A 17,477-nucleotide genomic window follows, 5' to 3' on the forward strand; every position below is an offset into this window, starting at 1 on the left:
GAGCAAAGGAATCTGCTGGTGACAGGTGGCTCTGATGACAGCAGCTCCCCAGGTCACCCCAGAGCTGCCGGCCCCAAACGCTCCCCCTGGCAATGTCTCCACTGTCACCCCTGTACCACGGGGGTGTACAACACCCTCCCCCCAATCCCAGCTGCCCCCACTCCCCCCAGCAGCCCCTCAGCCAGGTCAGCACACCGTGATGGCAATCGCTCGCAGGGACATGTCCAGCCCAAGGGGTCTGGGGACAAATTGAGAGAGCTGAGGCTGGAGAGCTTGGCTTAACGGGGGGTTCTTCGGGGGGGGATGCTCGGTGTTGCATCTCGGTCGCCTTCCCATGGCCCAACAAGATGTCATTCAAGAAGATGATGCGAGGGCTGGAGCACCTCTGCTATGGAGACAGGCTGAGAGAGTTGGGGCTGTTCAGCCTGGAGAAGAGAAGGCTCCAGGGAGACCTTCCAGCAGCCTTCCAGTACCTAATGGGGCTACAAGAAAACTGGAGAGGGGCTTTGGACGAGGGGGTGGAGTGACAGGACAAGGGGCAATGGCTTTGAACTGAAAGAGGGGAGATTTCGATGGGATCTAAGGAAGAAATTCTTCCCTCTGAGGGTGGTGAGGCACTGGAGCAGGTTGCCCAGAGAAGTTGTGGCTGCCCCATCCCTGGCAGCGTTCAAGGCCAGGCTGGATGAGGCTTTGAGCAACCTGGTGTAGTGGAAGGTGTCCCTGCCCATGGCAGGGCAGTTGGAACTGGATGAAGGTCCCTTCCAACCCAAACCAGTCTGTGATTCTATGATGCTATAACCACACCAACCCTGAGCCGCACACGGATGCGGCCCCATCCCCAAACTACCAGCACAGCATTGCCCCACTCCGAGCACGGAGCGATCGTGACAAATCCTCTCCCAGCGCCGCTAAAAGCCTGTTAAAATAACGCCTGATAAAGGATTTAAGCCGCTTAGACACACGGCAGGGAAGGCAGGAGAGGGCTGGCACGGTGCTGCTCTGCAGGGTCCCCCCGCGTCCCCAGGGGTGTCACAGGATCCAGCCATTGCTCTCCTGTGTCCCATTCCAGCCCTAAGAGGTCGGGATGGGGGAGTCGGTGCTTTTTCATGCATGAAAGGGAAAAGCACCTTCCAAAATCCTGCTGGGAAGAGAACCTGGGTCATGCAGCACCCCAGGGACGGGCTGGGGAGGAATATGGGGTTTGGAGTTTTTCTAGCAGCTGAAATGAAACATCCCAGTTTGGGTGGAGGGGGAGCTGAGGCCAAGCAGAAGCAGGATATTTCCAGAATTTTAGGAGACCCAACCTGGAAACATGGAGCTTTTAAGCCACACAAGCCCGTCTGAGCAATGCACTGCACTTCCCACAGCCCTTTAAACCCCAAAATTGTGTTTCCAAACCAATCGCTTTGCAAACCAAAATAAAAAGGTTTTGGGAGTTTTTTTGCAGCCAGTACATTGCAACAAAATTGTCCCGAATTCCCCGGGGTGTCACCACCCTACTCCGTCACCCCACAGCCCAAACCACGGTGGGGGGAAAAATCCCAACCGCAACCTCCTTGGGTGAGCTCTGGGATTAATTTGAAAATATATCCGTGCTGCTTAACGAGGCTCATTAATGCACCCTGGACCCATCACCCATCGTGGGGACGCGGCCCAAATTTTGCATGAGAGATGCTGGAGGGAGATGTGGGCTCCACAAAGGTGCCTTGTTCCCGGTGAAGGGCTGGCGCTGGCCCAGGGCAGGGTGGCACGGGCGGCCGCCAGCTCCCTGCAGGCTCTTTCCCTGGGGAAGAGGCTTGGAGGAGCCCTCCGGGATGGAGGTGCTGCTGGATGCACAGAGGGGATCTATGTATTCATGGAAAGGATGCACAATGGGATATATCCCATATAGCATGGCCAGCAGGTGAGGGAGGGGATTCTGCCCCTCGGCTCTGCTCTCAGGAGACCCCCCTGCAGTGCTGCCTTCAGCTCTGGAGTCCCCAACAGCAGAAGGACATGGAGCTGTTGGAGTGGGTCCAGAAGAGGCCACGGAGATGATGTGAGGACTGGAGCACCTCTGCTATGGAGACAGGCTGAGAGAGTTGGGGCTGTTCATCTGGAGAAGAGAAGGCTCCGGGAGACCTTCCAGCACCTTCCAGTGCCTAAAGGGGCTACAAGAAAGCTGGAGAGGGGCTTTGGACAAGGGCGTGGAGTGACAGGACACGGGACAATGGCTTTAAACTGAAAGAGGGGAGATTTCGATGGATCTAAGGAAGAAATTCTTCCCTCTGAGGGTGGTGAGGCACTGGGGCAGGTTGCCCAGAGAAGCTGTGGCTGCCCCATCCCTGGAAGTGTTCAAGGCCAGGTTGGAGGAGGCTTTGAGCAACCTGGTGTAGTGGAGGGTGTCCCTGCCCATGGCAGCGGGGGTGGAACTAGATGGTCTTGAATGTCCCTTCCAACCCAAACCATTCCACGATTCTATGATATGCATGCACGGAGGGGGTGGATGGATGGGATATATGCATACATGGAAGGGATGTGTGGAGAGGAAACATGGAAGTGATGGAAGGCGATGATGTGTGCCAGCACGGAGGGGACACGTTCATATCACCAGTAGCTTTGAGGACAAGCAGGAATGACCCGCGGGGCTCTGGGTGAGGACAGTTCCCTGTCCAGCACATCCAGCTCAGATCCTGTTCGTGTAACAGGTCTGAAAACGAGGAAAATATGGCAAAGGGTCTGTCACCACCTCCCGGAGCTGGCAGGGGGACCTGCCTCGTGGTGGTGCTGGGGCTGGGCCGGAGGGTGCTGGCAGGGGCGCAGGGATGGTTTTGGGAGTAGCACAGCACAGCACAGTACCCATCCTGCATGGCACAGCACTAATCCTGCATGGCATAGCACCCATCCTGCATGGCACAGCACTAATCCTGCATGGCACAGCACCCATCCTGCATGGCACAGCACTGGTTCTGCATGGAAGGAAGGAAGGAGGGACAAAGGGAAGCAGGGAGGAGGGAAGGACAGACGGACAGACAGCACTGCTCAGGGATGGAGCCAGTGATGACCCATCAGGACCCAGCTCCATCCCATTCCTGGGGTGCAAATCCCATCCCTGATCCCTTCCTAAGCATCTCCTTCCACCCTGAGTGAGAGCAGAGGGGTCGGGAGGATACAGCGAGTGCTCAGCACCCCGCAGGATGAGCCCGCAGCCCCCCCCAGCCCTTCCCCTGCCCAGTCTCCCCGCTGCCATCAGCCCCCGAGCTCCTCGCAGGAGCAATCGAGTTAAAATGAAGTAATCACTCTTCAAGTATAGTCATTTGCAGGAAAAATTGAGGCCTCGCTGTGATTGCAAATGGTCTCGACTGGCACCGTCCCTCCCGTTCGAAGGATAAATGTTTTCAGGTCCAACGTGCTCGGTGACAGCAGCCTCAAACGCAGCCGTCGCAGCCACACCGCATGTCTTTGGTTCCCTCCAGGTTGGGGGTAAAACAATGGGGTTTGGGGCTTTGAATCTCTTTGGAGTCAACAGTCCTTTGGGAAGGATTTTTTTTCGCTCTCAATTATCTCCGTAAAAAGGCGGACGGAGGGAGAGGGACTGCCCTGAGCCCATCCCCCAGCACCCATGGCATGGAGCCACAGCACCCACCGACCTCACCCAGCCGGACGAGCATCTCCACACCAACCAGGACTTTCTATGCCAAAACCCTTTAATTTTTAATTTCTCTGTAGAAGATCACATTTTGCTGCCAGCACAAATTCTCCGTTTTTCCCCATTAAACCCACAGGGCGTGGGGCTGGCACCCCCGGGGCATCGGTCCCAGCGGTGCCTTCCCTGCACCAAACGGCTCTTGCAGAGCTGCAGGGACACGACCCCCCGCAGCCTGCGCTGAAATTTAAGCAATTTCACCCCTTAAATTTTCACTTTCTGCTTTTTTTCCCTCCTTTTCCCCTCACCCCAGTCTCCCTCCCTCTTCCTCCCGCATCCTTCTCTTTCTTTTCTATCCCTCCACCTATTACACCCCCACCCAGTTCTTTATCTCGAAGAAGTCTCTGCGATTTTCTCAAATCACCTGCCTTTTGCTAATGCCCCAAAATCCCTTTTTTTTTTTCTTTCTTAACAGACAAAATAGATTATCTCATCCCGTCACTCTCCTCCCTGTCCATCCAGCCCCCAGCGGTCAGACGCCCGACGCGGTGCCGTGGCCGGATGTAATGGGGCTATTAGATGAGTTATCACAGCCTGAAAGGATGAAATAACTCCTGCGTCTTCGTCCAGATAAACCTCCTTCTTCCTGTTCAATGCAACGAGTGAACATGAGTTCCCGGAGAAAATAGCCAGGAAAACGTTAGAAGATGTTCGAAGACGGTATTGAAGACCCGACCCTTTGCCAACCCGCCTCCTGCTTCGTGCTCGAAGCTGGGTGATACCCCGCGGGCATCGCTCCTCAGTTCAGCATCAACCCCCCCCATGGAACACTGGTCCTGCCCCGGGCTGGAACGATGCCCCAAACACGATGATTTTTGCAGGAATCACCACTGAGAGTCCAAGGATGAACTGATTCCAAATAGGAACAACGTGGGAAAAAACAGTGATGGAAAAAGCAAAAGCAAGGACGAAGCCAGGACGATGGCCCATGGGCAGCAGCACAGCTGGATCCTCTCGGCATCTCCCTCTTCTCCCCTTATTTACGGCTCAAGACGAAACCTCCTTATACATCTCCTTGCCAGGGCATCAGAACTCCTCGATTCTCCATTTGCCACCCAATGTTGCGCTTCTTTCTATATTTTATTTTTCTTTTAATTACCTGCCAATTTAAAAGGGATAAAAAAAATCAGAGGGGCAAGAAGGTGGCATCAACGCACTTAAAAAAAATTAAATCTTCCTTGGGCATCCACTGCCTGGAGCCAGGAGCATCGAGGTGAAGGATTCAATAGAGTTTATGGGATTGTCCAGCACCGTCTGAGGTGTTAAATGAGGGATTCAGGGATAAGCTGAGGATTATGTAAAGTGGGTCTTTAAGCACAATGTATTTTTTATTCAGAGATTCAGGCCTGTCTAATAAAAAGGTGATCGCTGTCAGAGCGATGAGGCTCCACCAGAGCGATGGGGCTCCACCAGCATTGCTGGGTTTGGGGTAAATTTGGCTTGAAATGGAAAAATAACAGCTGAGCCGTTCCTAAGCCTTATAAAAACCAAGTGGTGGGGTGGGGTCTGGCCCCAGAACCCTATGATGGCCACAAGAGGAGGACGGGACGGTGGCTGCGGTGACCAGGTGAAGAGGGAGAAGTGGCTGGTGGCAATGGAGCTCTGCGCTCGGTGGGACGGTGCAGCCCATCGACCTCCTTCCCCCATGGGACGTTTCTGAGCACCCTTTTCACTGCCTGAAAAAGGGAATAATTTCACACATTGTTTTACAAACCTTGTCCTCTTGGTGCATCCCAGCCCTGGGATCCCAGTCCAGCATCCTGACCCAAAACACCTGCAAGGAGGTTGGGTGCCTGGGAGGTCCAGCAGAGCTTAGAATCATAGAATGGTTTGGGTTGGAAGGGACCTTCAAGATCACCCAGTTCCAACCCCTTTGCCGTGGGCAGGGACACCTTCCACTACACCAGGTTGCCCAAAGCCTCCTCCAACCTGGCCTTGAACACTTCCAGGGATGGGGCAGCCACAACTTCTCTGGGCAACTTGTGCCAGGGCCTCACCACTCTCAGAGGGAAGAATTTCTTCCTTAGATCTCATCGAAATCTCCCCTCTTTCAGTTCAAAGCCATTGCCCCATGTCCTGTCACTCCACGCCCTTGTCCAAAGCCCCTCTCCAGTTTTCTTGTAGCCCCTTTAGGCACTGGAAGGTCTCCCTGGAGCCTTCTCTTCTCCAGGCTGAACAGCCCCAACTCTCTCAGCCTGTCTCCATAGCAGAGGTGCTATGTTCGCATCATCTTCTTGAACCACATCTTGTTGGGCCATGGGAAGGCGACCGAGATGCAACACCGAGCATCCCCCCGGGAAGAGCATCCCCGTTCAGGCAAGCTCTCCACCCTCAGCTCTCTCAATTATTCCTAAGCGAAGCAGACACACCTTCAATTTCACCACCGAAAAGGGAAAAGGCAATAGATGATTATTCTCCTTAATTAAAAAGCATGTGGATCTTGTAAGCAGTTAATTAATAATTCCACATGAACTCGATTAAGGGCCAGCTGGAGGCAGGGCAGCGCACACAAGGTTCCCGGGTCGGGCTTAACCAGCCTTGTAAACCAGCGGATAAAGTCAGCCCTCGCCATCCTCAACAAATTTTAGGGACAAAGTCACTGTAAATGCCACCCTGGTATCACCTCGGCGTCACCCATCCCCGCATCCCCCCCGGCTCCGGGAGGTCCCTGCATCTGTGAGAATAAACCCACCTCGTTGGCAGCACTTTTACTTTCCAGCCCTGCACAAGTATGAACGAGTCAAATTAATTGATGGCTGCGATAAATCATAGCTCATTAATAATAACAGGTTTGAGGCTGAGGGGAGTGGAGAGCAGTGCTCCTTCCCCCCCCCTGCCAGAGCACCCACTGCGGCGCCGGGTGCTCAGGAACCGTCTCCCCTTCCTCCTCTTCCCCATCCACTCCTAAACCCTCAATTGCAAAGTTGATTTTCATGCATTTCTCCTAAAAAAAAAAAATGAAAATGCAATTTCAGGAGACGAAGTCATCATTAATCACCCGGAAATTGTGCTTGTTACAGGAGAAACATTAACAAAATAATCATAAATTGTCTGCCAGCCCCAATTTGTGAACGCGTACGTTTCAAAGGATATGGAAAAGTGTCTCATTCGGCTGGTGTAATTAGTTACACATGGTGCGGAGCTCGGGCACCCACGTCTCCCAGTGTGTGGGCTCACTGGCATCACCAGCATCACTGGCATCCCCAGCATCCCCAGCATGCCCCCCGCCATGCCTGTAGCTGCTCCAGCAGCCGCCCCGCCACAAAAAATCTGAAGCACCCTCGGAAAGCTCCAGTTTTCAAGGCTATTAAAATCCTATTATTTTATTGCTGTGATTAGATTAAAACCCTGATCTAAAGCGGTCAGCGATGGCGGAGACGGCTGACACCCCCCTCAGCCTCCCGAGGACCGTTCCTCCCCAGCAATAAAGATGCTTCCAAGGCACAGATGAGCTCAGGATCCCACCAAACTGATGAGATGGGAAAAGCCTATTTTTCCCTCTGCGGCTCTGCTGGTGCTCGACGGCTTCTCTCGGTGCTGTCACCAGTGACTGGGCGAACTGGATTTATGGGTGATGCCGATGGTCATCGCAACCCAACTGCCACAGGGGAGGGACGGGAGCCTGAACCCCCCAACCTGCAGAGAGCAAAGGCTCCGGGTGCAGGATCCAGCCACCCGCTCCCATCAGGGCTCCCAAACCACCCACGCTGCACCCCCTGACACTGTGGTCCACAGGCAGCCCAGCAAACCCTCCAGTTTGGCAAAGGGGAGGGATGGTGCTAATGAAGGAATCTGCTAATTGCAGGGTGATGAGCAAACCAGGATTTATTGAGCTGCTCCCACCGGTCGGAGAAGTCCGATCTCTCCGTGAAAGAAGAAATGATTTTTACAAACCCACGGTTTGTTCGGCCGTAAGGCACAGTCTCGCTTCCTTTTTTTTTCCCCCTCCGATCTAATCAGCTTTAATTGGGAGAATAAACGAGACCTTTCCTTCCAGATAATTATACAAAACATTGAATTAAATTACTATCGGGAATTTTTTTTTCCAGTCGCTCGTGTCAGGCATCCCTTGTTTTAAATAACCAGATGATTAACATTTGCCGCGCAGCTTTCCCCGCCTACAGCGAGCACATTCGTCCCTCCCGGGGTGTCCGGAAGCCACCGGTTAATAAATCAAGAGAAAAAGGGCTGTTCTCCCCAAAATCTCTTATCACATGCACCAAGATCCAGGGACCCCGTTGCTGGGCTCTATAGGACGCTTCCGTGCCCATCACCGAGGCCTCTGGGCTGCCACGGCTCAGCGCAGGAGAGGCCGAGCCGCCTTAAGGCGCGCGGGGGGCGGGGCCGACCCGCGGGGGGCGGGGCTGCCCTCGTGACGCTGCTGGTGGCCGCGCCGGGCTCAACCGAGCCGTGCCGAGCCGAGACGAGCCGGGCCGGGCCGAGCCGAGCCGAGCGGGGCCGAACCGAGCCGAGCCGAGCCGAGCCGAGCCGAGCCGAGCCGAGCCGAGCCGAGCCGAGCCGAGCCGGGCCGGGCCGCTCCGCTCCGAGCCGAGGCGAACCGAACCGAACGGGACCGAGCCGAGCCGCGCTAAGCCGCGCCGGGATGCAGCGGGCGGCAGTGCGGGTGCTGCGCGGGGCGCGGACCCCCCCAGTGCGGGCGCGCTCGGCCCCGGCGCGGGCCCCCCCCGCGGGGGCTGGTCTATGAGCGGCACGGGGAGCCCCCCGCCGTCGTGCAGTAAGGGGGGGGGCGAGGCTGGGGGGGCGCAGGTGTAGGGTGGGGGGCACGTTGGGGGTGCAGGTGGGGGGGCTCTTGTTAGGGTGCGTTGCAGTAGGGGTGCAGGAATGGGGTGGGGGTGAAGCTGGGGGTGCGCTGCTAGGGGGTGCAGGTTTTAGGGGGCTGTGCTGGGGTGCATTGCAGTAGGGGGTACAGGTATAGGGTGGGAGCAGAAATAGGGGTGCATTGCAGGGGGTGCAGGTATGGGGTGGGGGGCTGTTCTGGGGGTGCAGTGCAGTAGGGGGTGCAGGGAAGAGGTGAGGGTGGGGGTGCATCGCGGGGGGGTGCAGGTGTAGGGGCAAGGCTGGGGTTGGGGTGCACTCTGGCGGGGGCATTGGTATGGGGTGGGGGCTAGCAGAGGGGTGCAGTGTGGGGTGAGGGTCTAGGCGTGCTGGTAGGCTGCTTTGGGGGTGCATTGTAGGGGGGTTGGGGTTGCCCACCCCAGCGGCAGGGGGATGGGGTGCAGCTCCCTGCAGGACCCCCCCCCGGGCAGTGCCAAGGGTGCTCAGAGGCTCCCGAGCACGCAGAGGGACCCTGGGGTGCCCCCATATCCTGCAGTGTGCCAAGGTCTCACAGTGGATGCCGGAGAGGATGAAGGGGGTCTTCCCGACCCCCCACCCACCTGCCGCTGTCTCCTTCAATTTGCCTTAAAACCACATATTTTTCCCAGGAAGACAGTTCTTACTTATTTAGGGGTACAATGGGGAGAGTCCGAGCCCCCAGCATCACTGCGCCCCGGCTTCACCCTGGGTGGCGTCACACCAATGATCTTTCTCTTTGAGGTCCCAGTTACGGGACCAAGCTGGCATCGCACCCGTCGGCATCACGAGTGGTTTTTGGGGACAGCGGCTGGCGCTCGGTGGCGATGCCGGGTTTTCTTTCTAAAACAGCCAAAAAGCCTTGCAAGGGGAAAATCCCATTTTGGTGGATTTTGTGCCTGTTTTTTTTCAAGGGAGGAAACCTCGAAGACTCCTTGTCCCGCTTGAGCCTGCTCTGTTCACCCCTAGAAATGCGGAAGGTGCCGATAAGGTTATCCGGGTGCATCCAGACACGGAACCTCGGGGTTTTTGGGAGATGGATGATTGCTTTTCCTTATAATCATTGAATTGTGCAATGGTGCTCATCACCACTGACAGCTCCTGAGACTTACTGCCCTCGCCCCATCACTTGCGCAAGGCCGGTCTTATGCTTCGTGACTTCTCTTTTTCGCAGATTTCTGAAAATATCCAGATTTCCGTAATGCTAAAGCGGGGCAGGACGAGCTGGAAAATCCCCGGCCAGATGAAACAGCGGATTTTTTACGCAGCACGCTGAAATTTGTTAAGATTAATGTGCGTTACTTTGCTTGGTGATGCGGGATTTTGTTGGGTGGTTGGCTTTTAGCAGCCTCCGTCAACAATCTGTCCGTCTATCTAATATAAATCTGATATTTTTTTTTAATGGGATGGAAATCTGAGCAGTGAGTTCATGCCCAAGGTGCTGGCACAGGGCTGATGCTGTGCAGAGGTGCTGCGTGGTATTAACTTTAATCTCAATATTTAACCTTATTTAAGAAGAAAAGAAGGGATTTCAATCCGTCGGACATGCAGAGGGTGGCAAAACCCAAAATGGTTTAATTTGCTGCCTAACAAGGCAGAAAAATACATACAGTGTGGAGATGGCATTGCTGGGACCTGTGGAGCTGGAGACATGGGTGCCCATCAGCAGCGATGCCTCCGAATGGGTCCCTGCATCTTGTAATGCTGATTTTTAGTTTATTTTTCGTTTGTTTTAAACCTTAAACAGGAGAGAGACACTGTTTTCCTGCCGAAGCCTCGCAGTTCAGTTTGAAGCGAGTTTGCAAGGAATTTAACTTCATCCTGCTAATTCAGGCAGGTGGTTTGCACAGCACCCGCTGCTGCCTCCTGCCTGGGTGCTAGACCCGCGCCTGGCTTCATAATCCATAACCTTGCCAAAAAACGCGTGGTTTTGAGCAAAATCCACCCAAGTCAGGACTCTCAGTTGTACCCTGCAACAGCAGGGCCATATCCTGTGCCCCACTGATGCCAAACTCTGCAAATGAGGTTTTTGGACCCTCCTGGGAGCCTCCTTCAAGTCTCATCATCCTACTTGCTAATTAGGAGAGGAAAATACTTGCAAAACCCAGAGACCTGTTGCTGAGATGGGGGTGCGGGGATGGGACAGCCGGGGTGATGGCACGGGGTGGGATTTGCATGATGCAGACAGAAGATTTCTGTGCTTGGGGATGCACCCGTGTAGCAAGGGTGCTCAGCAGGGATGCTCAGCAGGAATGCTCAGCAAGGGTTTGGGCTGAGAGCTCTTGTTTGGGTGGCTGCTGCTGAAAGCAAGAGCTGGAGCCTGATGCCCTCGCCTGAAAAACCAGTACTGGAGCGTGTGTAGGACCTATAGCCGGAGCTGCAGCCAGCGGTGCAAATTCCCGTGTGCTAAAAGCCTTCTGACACACCCACGGTGCTATTTAATTCCAACCTTGAAGTCATCCCCAAATCAGCCGCGCAGCTTGGAGGAAGAAAGGAGGAAACCCCTTGATCAGCACCGGGCCAAGCACGACAAATTCATCATGTTGTTCCTAATGACACGTACTTAGCAGCGTGTAATTGCACCGAATTACTGTTCCTAAAATAGGGAGCTTTTGCAGAGCCCCCAGCTCGGTTAAGTGTGGTTAAAATTGGCCTCATCTTGCAAACAGGCACAGCTGGATGGGTTTGCTTTGGCCAGGAGGTAGGTCAGGCAGTCATCGAGCCCCTGGTTCCTCTTTCTCCTTCATCTGTGAAATGCTGCTGGGTTTTTTGATGCAGCTTTTCCCTCCTCTTGCAAGACCCAAGGTATCCCAAAAGTTTTATACCGCAGTTCCCCTGGGGCTGTGCATGCCGGAGGGTGCGTTTGTGGGAGGGAGATGAGCTAAATTACCCAGCCCCTCTCTTCCCTTGGCGTAAGAGCATCTCCATAACATTCAAAATGGTCTTGTGTCAGAGGGGTTGGCATCATCTTCCCTTTTGGAGGGGCTTTTTTGCTGTGCAAGGACTGTTCAGGGTTTGTTGCTACCCCTGGCTAAGGGTGTGAGGTTTAGGGGTGGATGGGGCATTGCTGCCTGGGGACAGGAGTCTTGATGGAGTCAGTTAAGTTGGGTGTTGGGTTTTTTCACTGGAGGAGACCAGGCTGCAGCAATACAGATGAGGTGGGGAATACAGTGCTGTTTATTTTAAGTCTTAATGTGTCACGTAGGTGATGCAGGTGTCTCTCTTCAGCTTAAACCAAGGTGCAGAAGACAACAGCCAAGCATGTATTAATGCGTTTTTCCTTTATGTCTCCCTGATCAGACTAAAGGACCTTGAGGTGGCCAAGCTGGGGGACTCCGATGTCCATGTCAAGATGTTGGCAGCCCCCATCAATCCTGCCGACATCAATATGATCCAAGGTGACGCGCCAGCTGCATCTTTTCTGCATATTAATTCTTGCATGATGCTCCCAGCGGGAGGTCTCGGAGGGGTTGGAGGTGGCTCCTGGGATGGGGAGGTCGGGGATATGGTGGGCTCCACAGCTCACCTCCAGCTTCCTGGCAGGCACCTACGCCATCCTCTCCCCGCTGCCGGCCGTGGCAGGGAACGAAGGCGTCGGGGAAGTGCTGGAGGTTGGGCGGCGTGTGACGGCTCTGAAACCTGGAGACTGGGTCATCCCGGCGGGCACTGGACTTGGTGAGTGCGTACCTGGGCATCCGCTGTGCCAGAAGCCATGGCTCCGCTGGATCCTCACTTACCAGCAAGGTCCTCTGCATCCCCCCACCTGCAAAGCATCTTCTCTGGGGATTTTTGAGGATGCTCGAGCCTGCCAGGAGCTGCCCAAGTCTGCACGGAGAGCAGACCCATGGTCATACCTCTGTTTGAACCCATGTTTCAGGAGCTGGCACAGGGATTTTGGGGGTCTCGGAGCAAAACCGCTTCATGTGCCCCTCCTGCTTACAGCAATTAAATCTAATTGAATGTGACTTAAAATGAAAAAAAAAAAAAGCTCCATTAGAGAATGTTCCGGGCGAGAGAAGCAGCAGTTGGAACCCATTTAGTGCCATATTAGCCTAATCATAAATATAATGGGCTGGATTGTCTCAGACAAGAAGCATCGGGATAACCGCTGGAGCTGCGCAAAGGCATCTTCATTTCTTACCTGTTCACATCTTGGTTTACGTTTTATTCTTTCTGCCACGTATTTTTAATGTTTTCTTTTAAAGTGTGCTCGGTCCCTGATCCCCAGCCACAGCGAGTGATGCTGCTCATCCTCTGCAGATGCAGAGGGAAGGGTGGGGGTCCCCGAGGAAGGAAGGAGACACATGGGATGCAAAAACCCGGAGCACTTTTGCAAGGGGAGCGGTAGCGATGCCATGGCTTACGCTAACCTTGAATTTAGAAATAATCCACTTTCCCGTGGCGTAGACCCTTTGTGGGGCTTCTGCATCTACTTAAAGCTTCTTTAAGGACCCAGGATAAAGCATTTAACCTGGGCAAGGTCGTGGTTATGTCTCGTTACAGCTTTCTCCATAACAGCGCTCTGATGGGAGAGCACGGGGATTTATTTTCCAACAAATGTCTCTTGTGCTCCTCCAAAATGCCAATGGCCAGAAAAATTGTCGGTTCTGGTTTAGCGTAACAGCTTGTTCTTTGCTTATTTCTTCTTAAAAGGCTTTTTCACTTAATGGGAGAAGGAAAGCTATCTAGTTAAGATCCAAATGTGATATTTTTTTTTTTAAAAAAAAAAAAAGGAAATGGATGTTCGGGGGTTAAATCTGGTATAAATATAGAGGGAGTAAATCTAACTAAATTGGCTTTGAATATATGGGCTCATCCATAGAATGGGGAGTATTTCCATTAGCTCTGCATACTCCCTGCACCCAGGAAGCTCTGGTCCCATTATCCCTCTGGGAAATGATTAGACTTTGCTGGGTGATAAATCTCAGCGGGCAACGAGGAATCCATCCCCTGCCTCTTGCAATATTTTCACCGTACCCATACGGGAAAATGGTTCACCATTCACTCTCCGGGATTTAGACGGTGCACGGCACGGCACTGCTGCCACGACCGGCGTTAAGGCTCCGGAGTGAGTTGAGGTCTCCTAACGTTTCCTTTCCTTGCCCGCCTTTCTGCCCGCGCTGCTGCCGGTACCCCAGGGACGTGGCGGACGCAGGGGGTGTTCCCCGCGGAGACGCTGCTGAAGGTGCCCAGCGACATCCCGCTGCTGTGCGCCGCTACCTTGAGCGTCAACCCCTGCACGGCGTACCGCATGTTGGCCGACTTCGAGACCCTGGCACCAGGTATGGCTTTGCCAGCTGGGAAGAAATCTGGGTGGATTTTCTGGTCGCTGCTGCAACGAAAATCTCGATTTATTTATATGCAGGTGACTCTGTCATCCAAAACGCTGCCAACAGTGGTGTGGGCCAGGCTGTTATCCAGATCGCCAAAGCCTCCGGCATCAAGACCATCAATGTGGTGAGGGACAGGTGAGTCCCCTGGGAGGGGAGAAGGTCTTCTGCGGGGCAGGAGCTGCCCTTGGCATAGGCTGGAGGTTGGCAGGTCAGGCAAGATTGGGAGCTCGATCTGGTCATCCTGCCCATCCAACCTAGGATTTTCTTCTGTTTGCTCCTCCAAGGTGTCCTCCAGCCTCCGCCCTGTTGTCCCCAAGCTACGTCTGAGCAGGAGGGAGGAGAAGGTGACACTGCTTTCTGGCTTATCAGGTCCTTTTTTTTTCCCCCTCCCCTAGACCTGATCTCCCAAAGCTGGTGGAGAGGCTGATGGCCCTGGGCGCAGACCACGTCATCACCGAGGAGATGCTGAGAAAGCCAGAGATGAAAGATATATTTAAGGTACCTCAATGCTGATCCCACTGGAGAGACTGTCCAGGGCTGTCCCTGTGGTTCAGCACTGCGGGGAAGGGTGCAGGGGTGGTGGGAGAGAGAAATCTCTCTCCAGATCAGGATTTAGCCCCAGAAGCTGAGGGCTTTTGCTGCTGCCGCAAGGGCCAGGTCATAGATTTTAGCTCTAGGACGCTTTGCTGCTCCCAGGTAAATGTTGAGGTTAAGGCAGTCGCTCCCTCAAGAACTGCGGTCCCATCCTCAAAGGGAGCTCTAAAATTTGGGAACCTCCTTTATTAACTCTTGCAGAGCATCCCGAAGCCCCGGCTCGCCCTGAACTGCGTCGGAGGCAAAAGCACTACGGAGATGCTGCGGCACCTGCAGTAAGTTTGGCTGGATGGTGGCTCAGGTGCAGAGTCAACGGCTGGTACCGTGGGGGTCCTGCTCCAGAGCCCCCCAAGCACAAGAGGTGGCCGGACATGTTGTTAGCTGATGTTGGTCGACATTTAAATTTTGGAGAAGGGAGATGAGTGGAGAAGAAGTGGGTTTGGAAAATAGCAGCGACTTAAAGTTAACCCATCATCACCGCCATGTCTCAAACACTGCTGGTGGCTGGAGGCAGCTGAGGTCCAGTTATGAAGGTCCACCAGACCTGGCCAGTTATAACTGATGCATTTAGCTGCAAATTCAGCTCATGGTGAATGGAAGTGAAGGGGGAGCACTGGAAAGCAGAGTCTGAGGGGTAACTGGGGGAACTTTGGTGATGTGGTGGTGGATTTGGATACGGCAGAGGTTGTAAAGTCAAGGCTGCACGTTGGGGACCGGTATCCAAATACCCCCTTCCTCTTCCAGGCCCAAAGGGACCATGGTCAACTACGGGGGGATGGCAAAGCAGCCTGTGATGGTACCTGTGGTGAGTACTGGAGACTCTTGATCTCCCTCAGGGCAAGTCTCCTGTGCTCCACTGCGGATGTCCCCGACCTCTCGGCTCCCTCTTGGCACCACGGGAGCTCAGCTCTCCCTTGCCTCAAATTCAAGAGCCTCCAACCTTCTTTTTATTTAACTGATGAGGTCCATTATGGGATGAGCTGCTTTGCATCCTAGCACAGGTCTCTTGGCTTTATTTACGGAGGATTTGAGCTGCTGTGAAATCCCAGCGGGGATTCAGCTCTGGGATCCCCAACGTAAGAAGTACATGAAGCTGTTGGAGCGGTTCCAGAGGAGGCCACGGAGACGATGCGAGGGCTGGAGCACCTCTGCTATGGAGACAGGCTGAGAGAGTTGGGGTTGTTCAGCCTGGAGAAGGCTCCAGGAAGACCTTCCAGCAGCCTTCCAGTACCTAAAGGGGCTACAAGAAAGCTGGAGAGGGGCTTTGGACAAGGGTGTGCAGTGACAGGACACGGGGCAATGGCTTTAAACTGAAAGAGGGGAGATTTCGATGGGATCTAAGGAAGAAATTCTTCCCTCTGAGGGTGGTGAGGCACTGGCGCAGGTTGCCCAGAGAAGTTGTGGCTGCCCCATCCCTGGAAGTGTTCAAGGCCAGGTTGGACGAGGCTTTGGGCAACCTGGTGTAGTGGAGGGTGTCCCTGTCCATGGCAGGGGGTTGGAACTAGGTGATCTTGAAGGTCCCATCCAACCCAAACCATTCTGTGATTCTATAAAATGGCCCCGCACACACCGAGCATCAAACCCACCCTGACTCCACACCTCGGAGTCACATCTCTGCATCCCACTGTGCCCTGACTCACAAATGAGAGCGCTAACGAAGGAGCGAGGAGCCTCATTGTCACCTTCCACCGCTGTCCCGCTGGGGGCACGCGGGTCTCACCTGGACACGCGTCTCCCTCCCTCTGCAGAGCGCCTTCATCTTCCGAGACGTGCGGCTTCGCGGCTTCTGGATGACCCAGTGGAAGAAGGACCATGCACAGGGTGAGACGAATGGGTGCTGAGGGATGGCAATGGTGTGGCGGGTCGGCACGGATCACTGACCTACCGTGCCAGTGCCATCCTCTTTGCCCTTACTTGTGTCACGAGTGTTGATAGTCCTCAGGACAGCAAAAATGCAGGTGCTGGGCAGTGTGGCTTGGGCAGGGACCACAGCATGCCACCATGCCAGGGACTCTTGTCCCATCCCACATGCCTGAGCTGGGCGCACATCGCACCCCAGTGTCCCCAGGACACTGTATGGCTTCATACGGTGTTTGCCCAGTGACAGTTGGTGGCTCTGGCACGACTCTGGCACGAGATGTGCCGCGGTGAGAGCTCCCTCCTTCCCTTGCAGACCAGGAGAGCCTGACCAGCATGATGGATGCCTTGTGCCAGCTCATTCGGAAGGGGCAGCTCACCGCGCCGGCCTGCACCGAGGTCCCGCTCCAGGATTACAAGACAGCGCTGGAGGCCACCATGAAGCCCTTCACATCCTCGAAGCAGATCCTTCTCCTCTGAGTGCCCAAGACCTCGGCTGGTGGGCGGCAGCGGGCTGATCCCGGTGCTGCTCCATCACAGCCCAGCTTTCCCTTGCTGCCTTGTTCACAGACGAGATGCTTAGGGAAAAAAACTGCAGATTCATTGATTTTTTGGGGTTTATTTTAACTTTTGGTTGCCCACTTCACGATTTAAAAGCCTCAGCAGCTTTGCACGGACGGCAGCGTGCGTGATCGCTCTGTAGGGAGGCTGCAGTCTCACTTTAGCTGGGGTGGGGTTGGGTGCCAGTTAAAGCTCAGGGAGCGCGGGGGCTCGCGCGACTCAGGGTGCCAAAGGAGCAGCAGTGCCCCCCTTATGTGTTTTTGGGGCTGGGGGGTGCTCTGCCACTGCCTCCTGCCTGCCTTAGCAGCTGGCAGTGTCCTTCTGCTGTTTGCACTGTCCCTCCGGGTGAATTTTGGCTGCTTTTGGGTGACTTTGCAGGGCAGCACTGGTCGCTGCCCGGCTCCCACCCGCCACGGCCCCCCCTGTGCTGCTGCAGCTTCTGAGCCACCTCCGTGTTCCCCCTCCAAGTTCAGCCAAGTGCCTCCAGGCTGGCGGAACTCCCCACATTGAATCACAGAGTAAAACCAATTTTTTAAATTTTCAGGTTGTTTGGGGTTGGTTTTTTTTTTATTTTCCCTGCCCAGCCATGCAGTGCTGGCAGGACGGGGGCAGGGGGCATCCGTGGAGGCTGGAGG

At 54.6% G+C, this 17,477-nt stretch overlaps 1 protein-coding gene across 1 annotated transcript; it reads left to right on the forward strand.

The window, feature by feature from the left end:
• Positions 1 to 8,383: 8,383 nt before the first annotated feature.
• MECR (mitochondrial trans-2-enoyl-CoA reductase) lies at positions 8,384 to 16,873 on the forward strand. Its single transcript, XM_086626108.1, has 10 exons — positions 8,384 to 8,420; positions 11,798 to 11,895; positions 12,041 to 12,172; positions 13,636 to 13,779; positions 13,863 to 13,965; positions 14,226 to 14,328; positions 14,626 to 14,699; positions 15,169 to 15,229; positions 16,173 to 16,245; positions 16,598 to 16,873. Exons 2-10 carry the CDS (start codon positions 11,850 to 11,852, stop codon positions 16,759 to 16,761), a joined length of 900 nt encoding a protein of 299 aa, XP_086482234.1. The 5' UTR covers positions 8,384 to 8,420; positions 11,798 to 11,849; the 3' UTR covers positions 16,762 to 16,873.
• Positions 16,874 to 17,477: the final 604 nt, after the last annotated feature.

This window comes from Tauraco erythrolophus, chromosome 24 (genome assembly GCF_009769465.1).
Source record: "Tauraco erythrolophus isolate bTauEry1 chromosome 24, bTauEry1.pri, whole genome shotgun sequence".
Classification (NCBI taxonomy): domain Eukaryota; kingdom Metazoa; phylum Chordata; class Aves; order Musophagiformes; family Musophagidae; genus Tauraco; species Tauraco erythrolophus.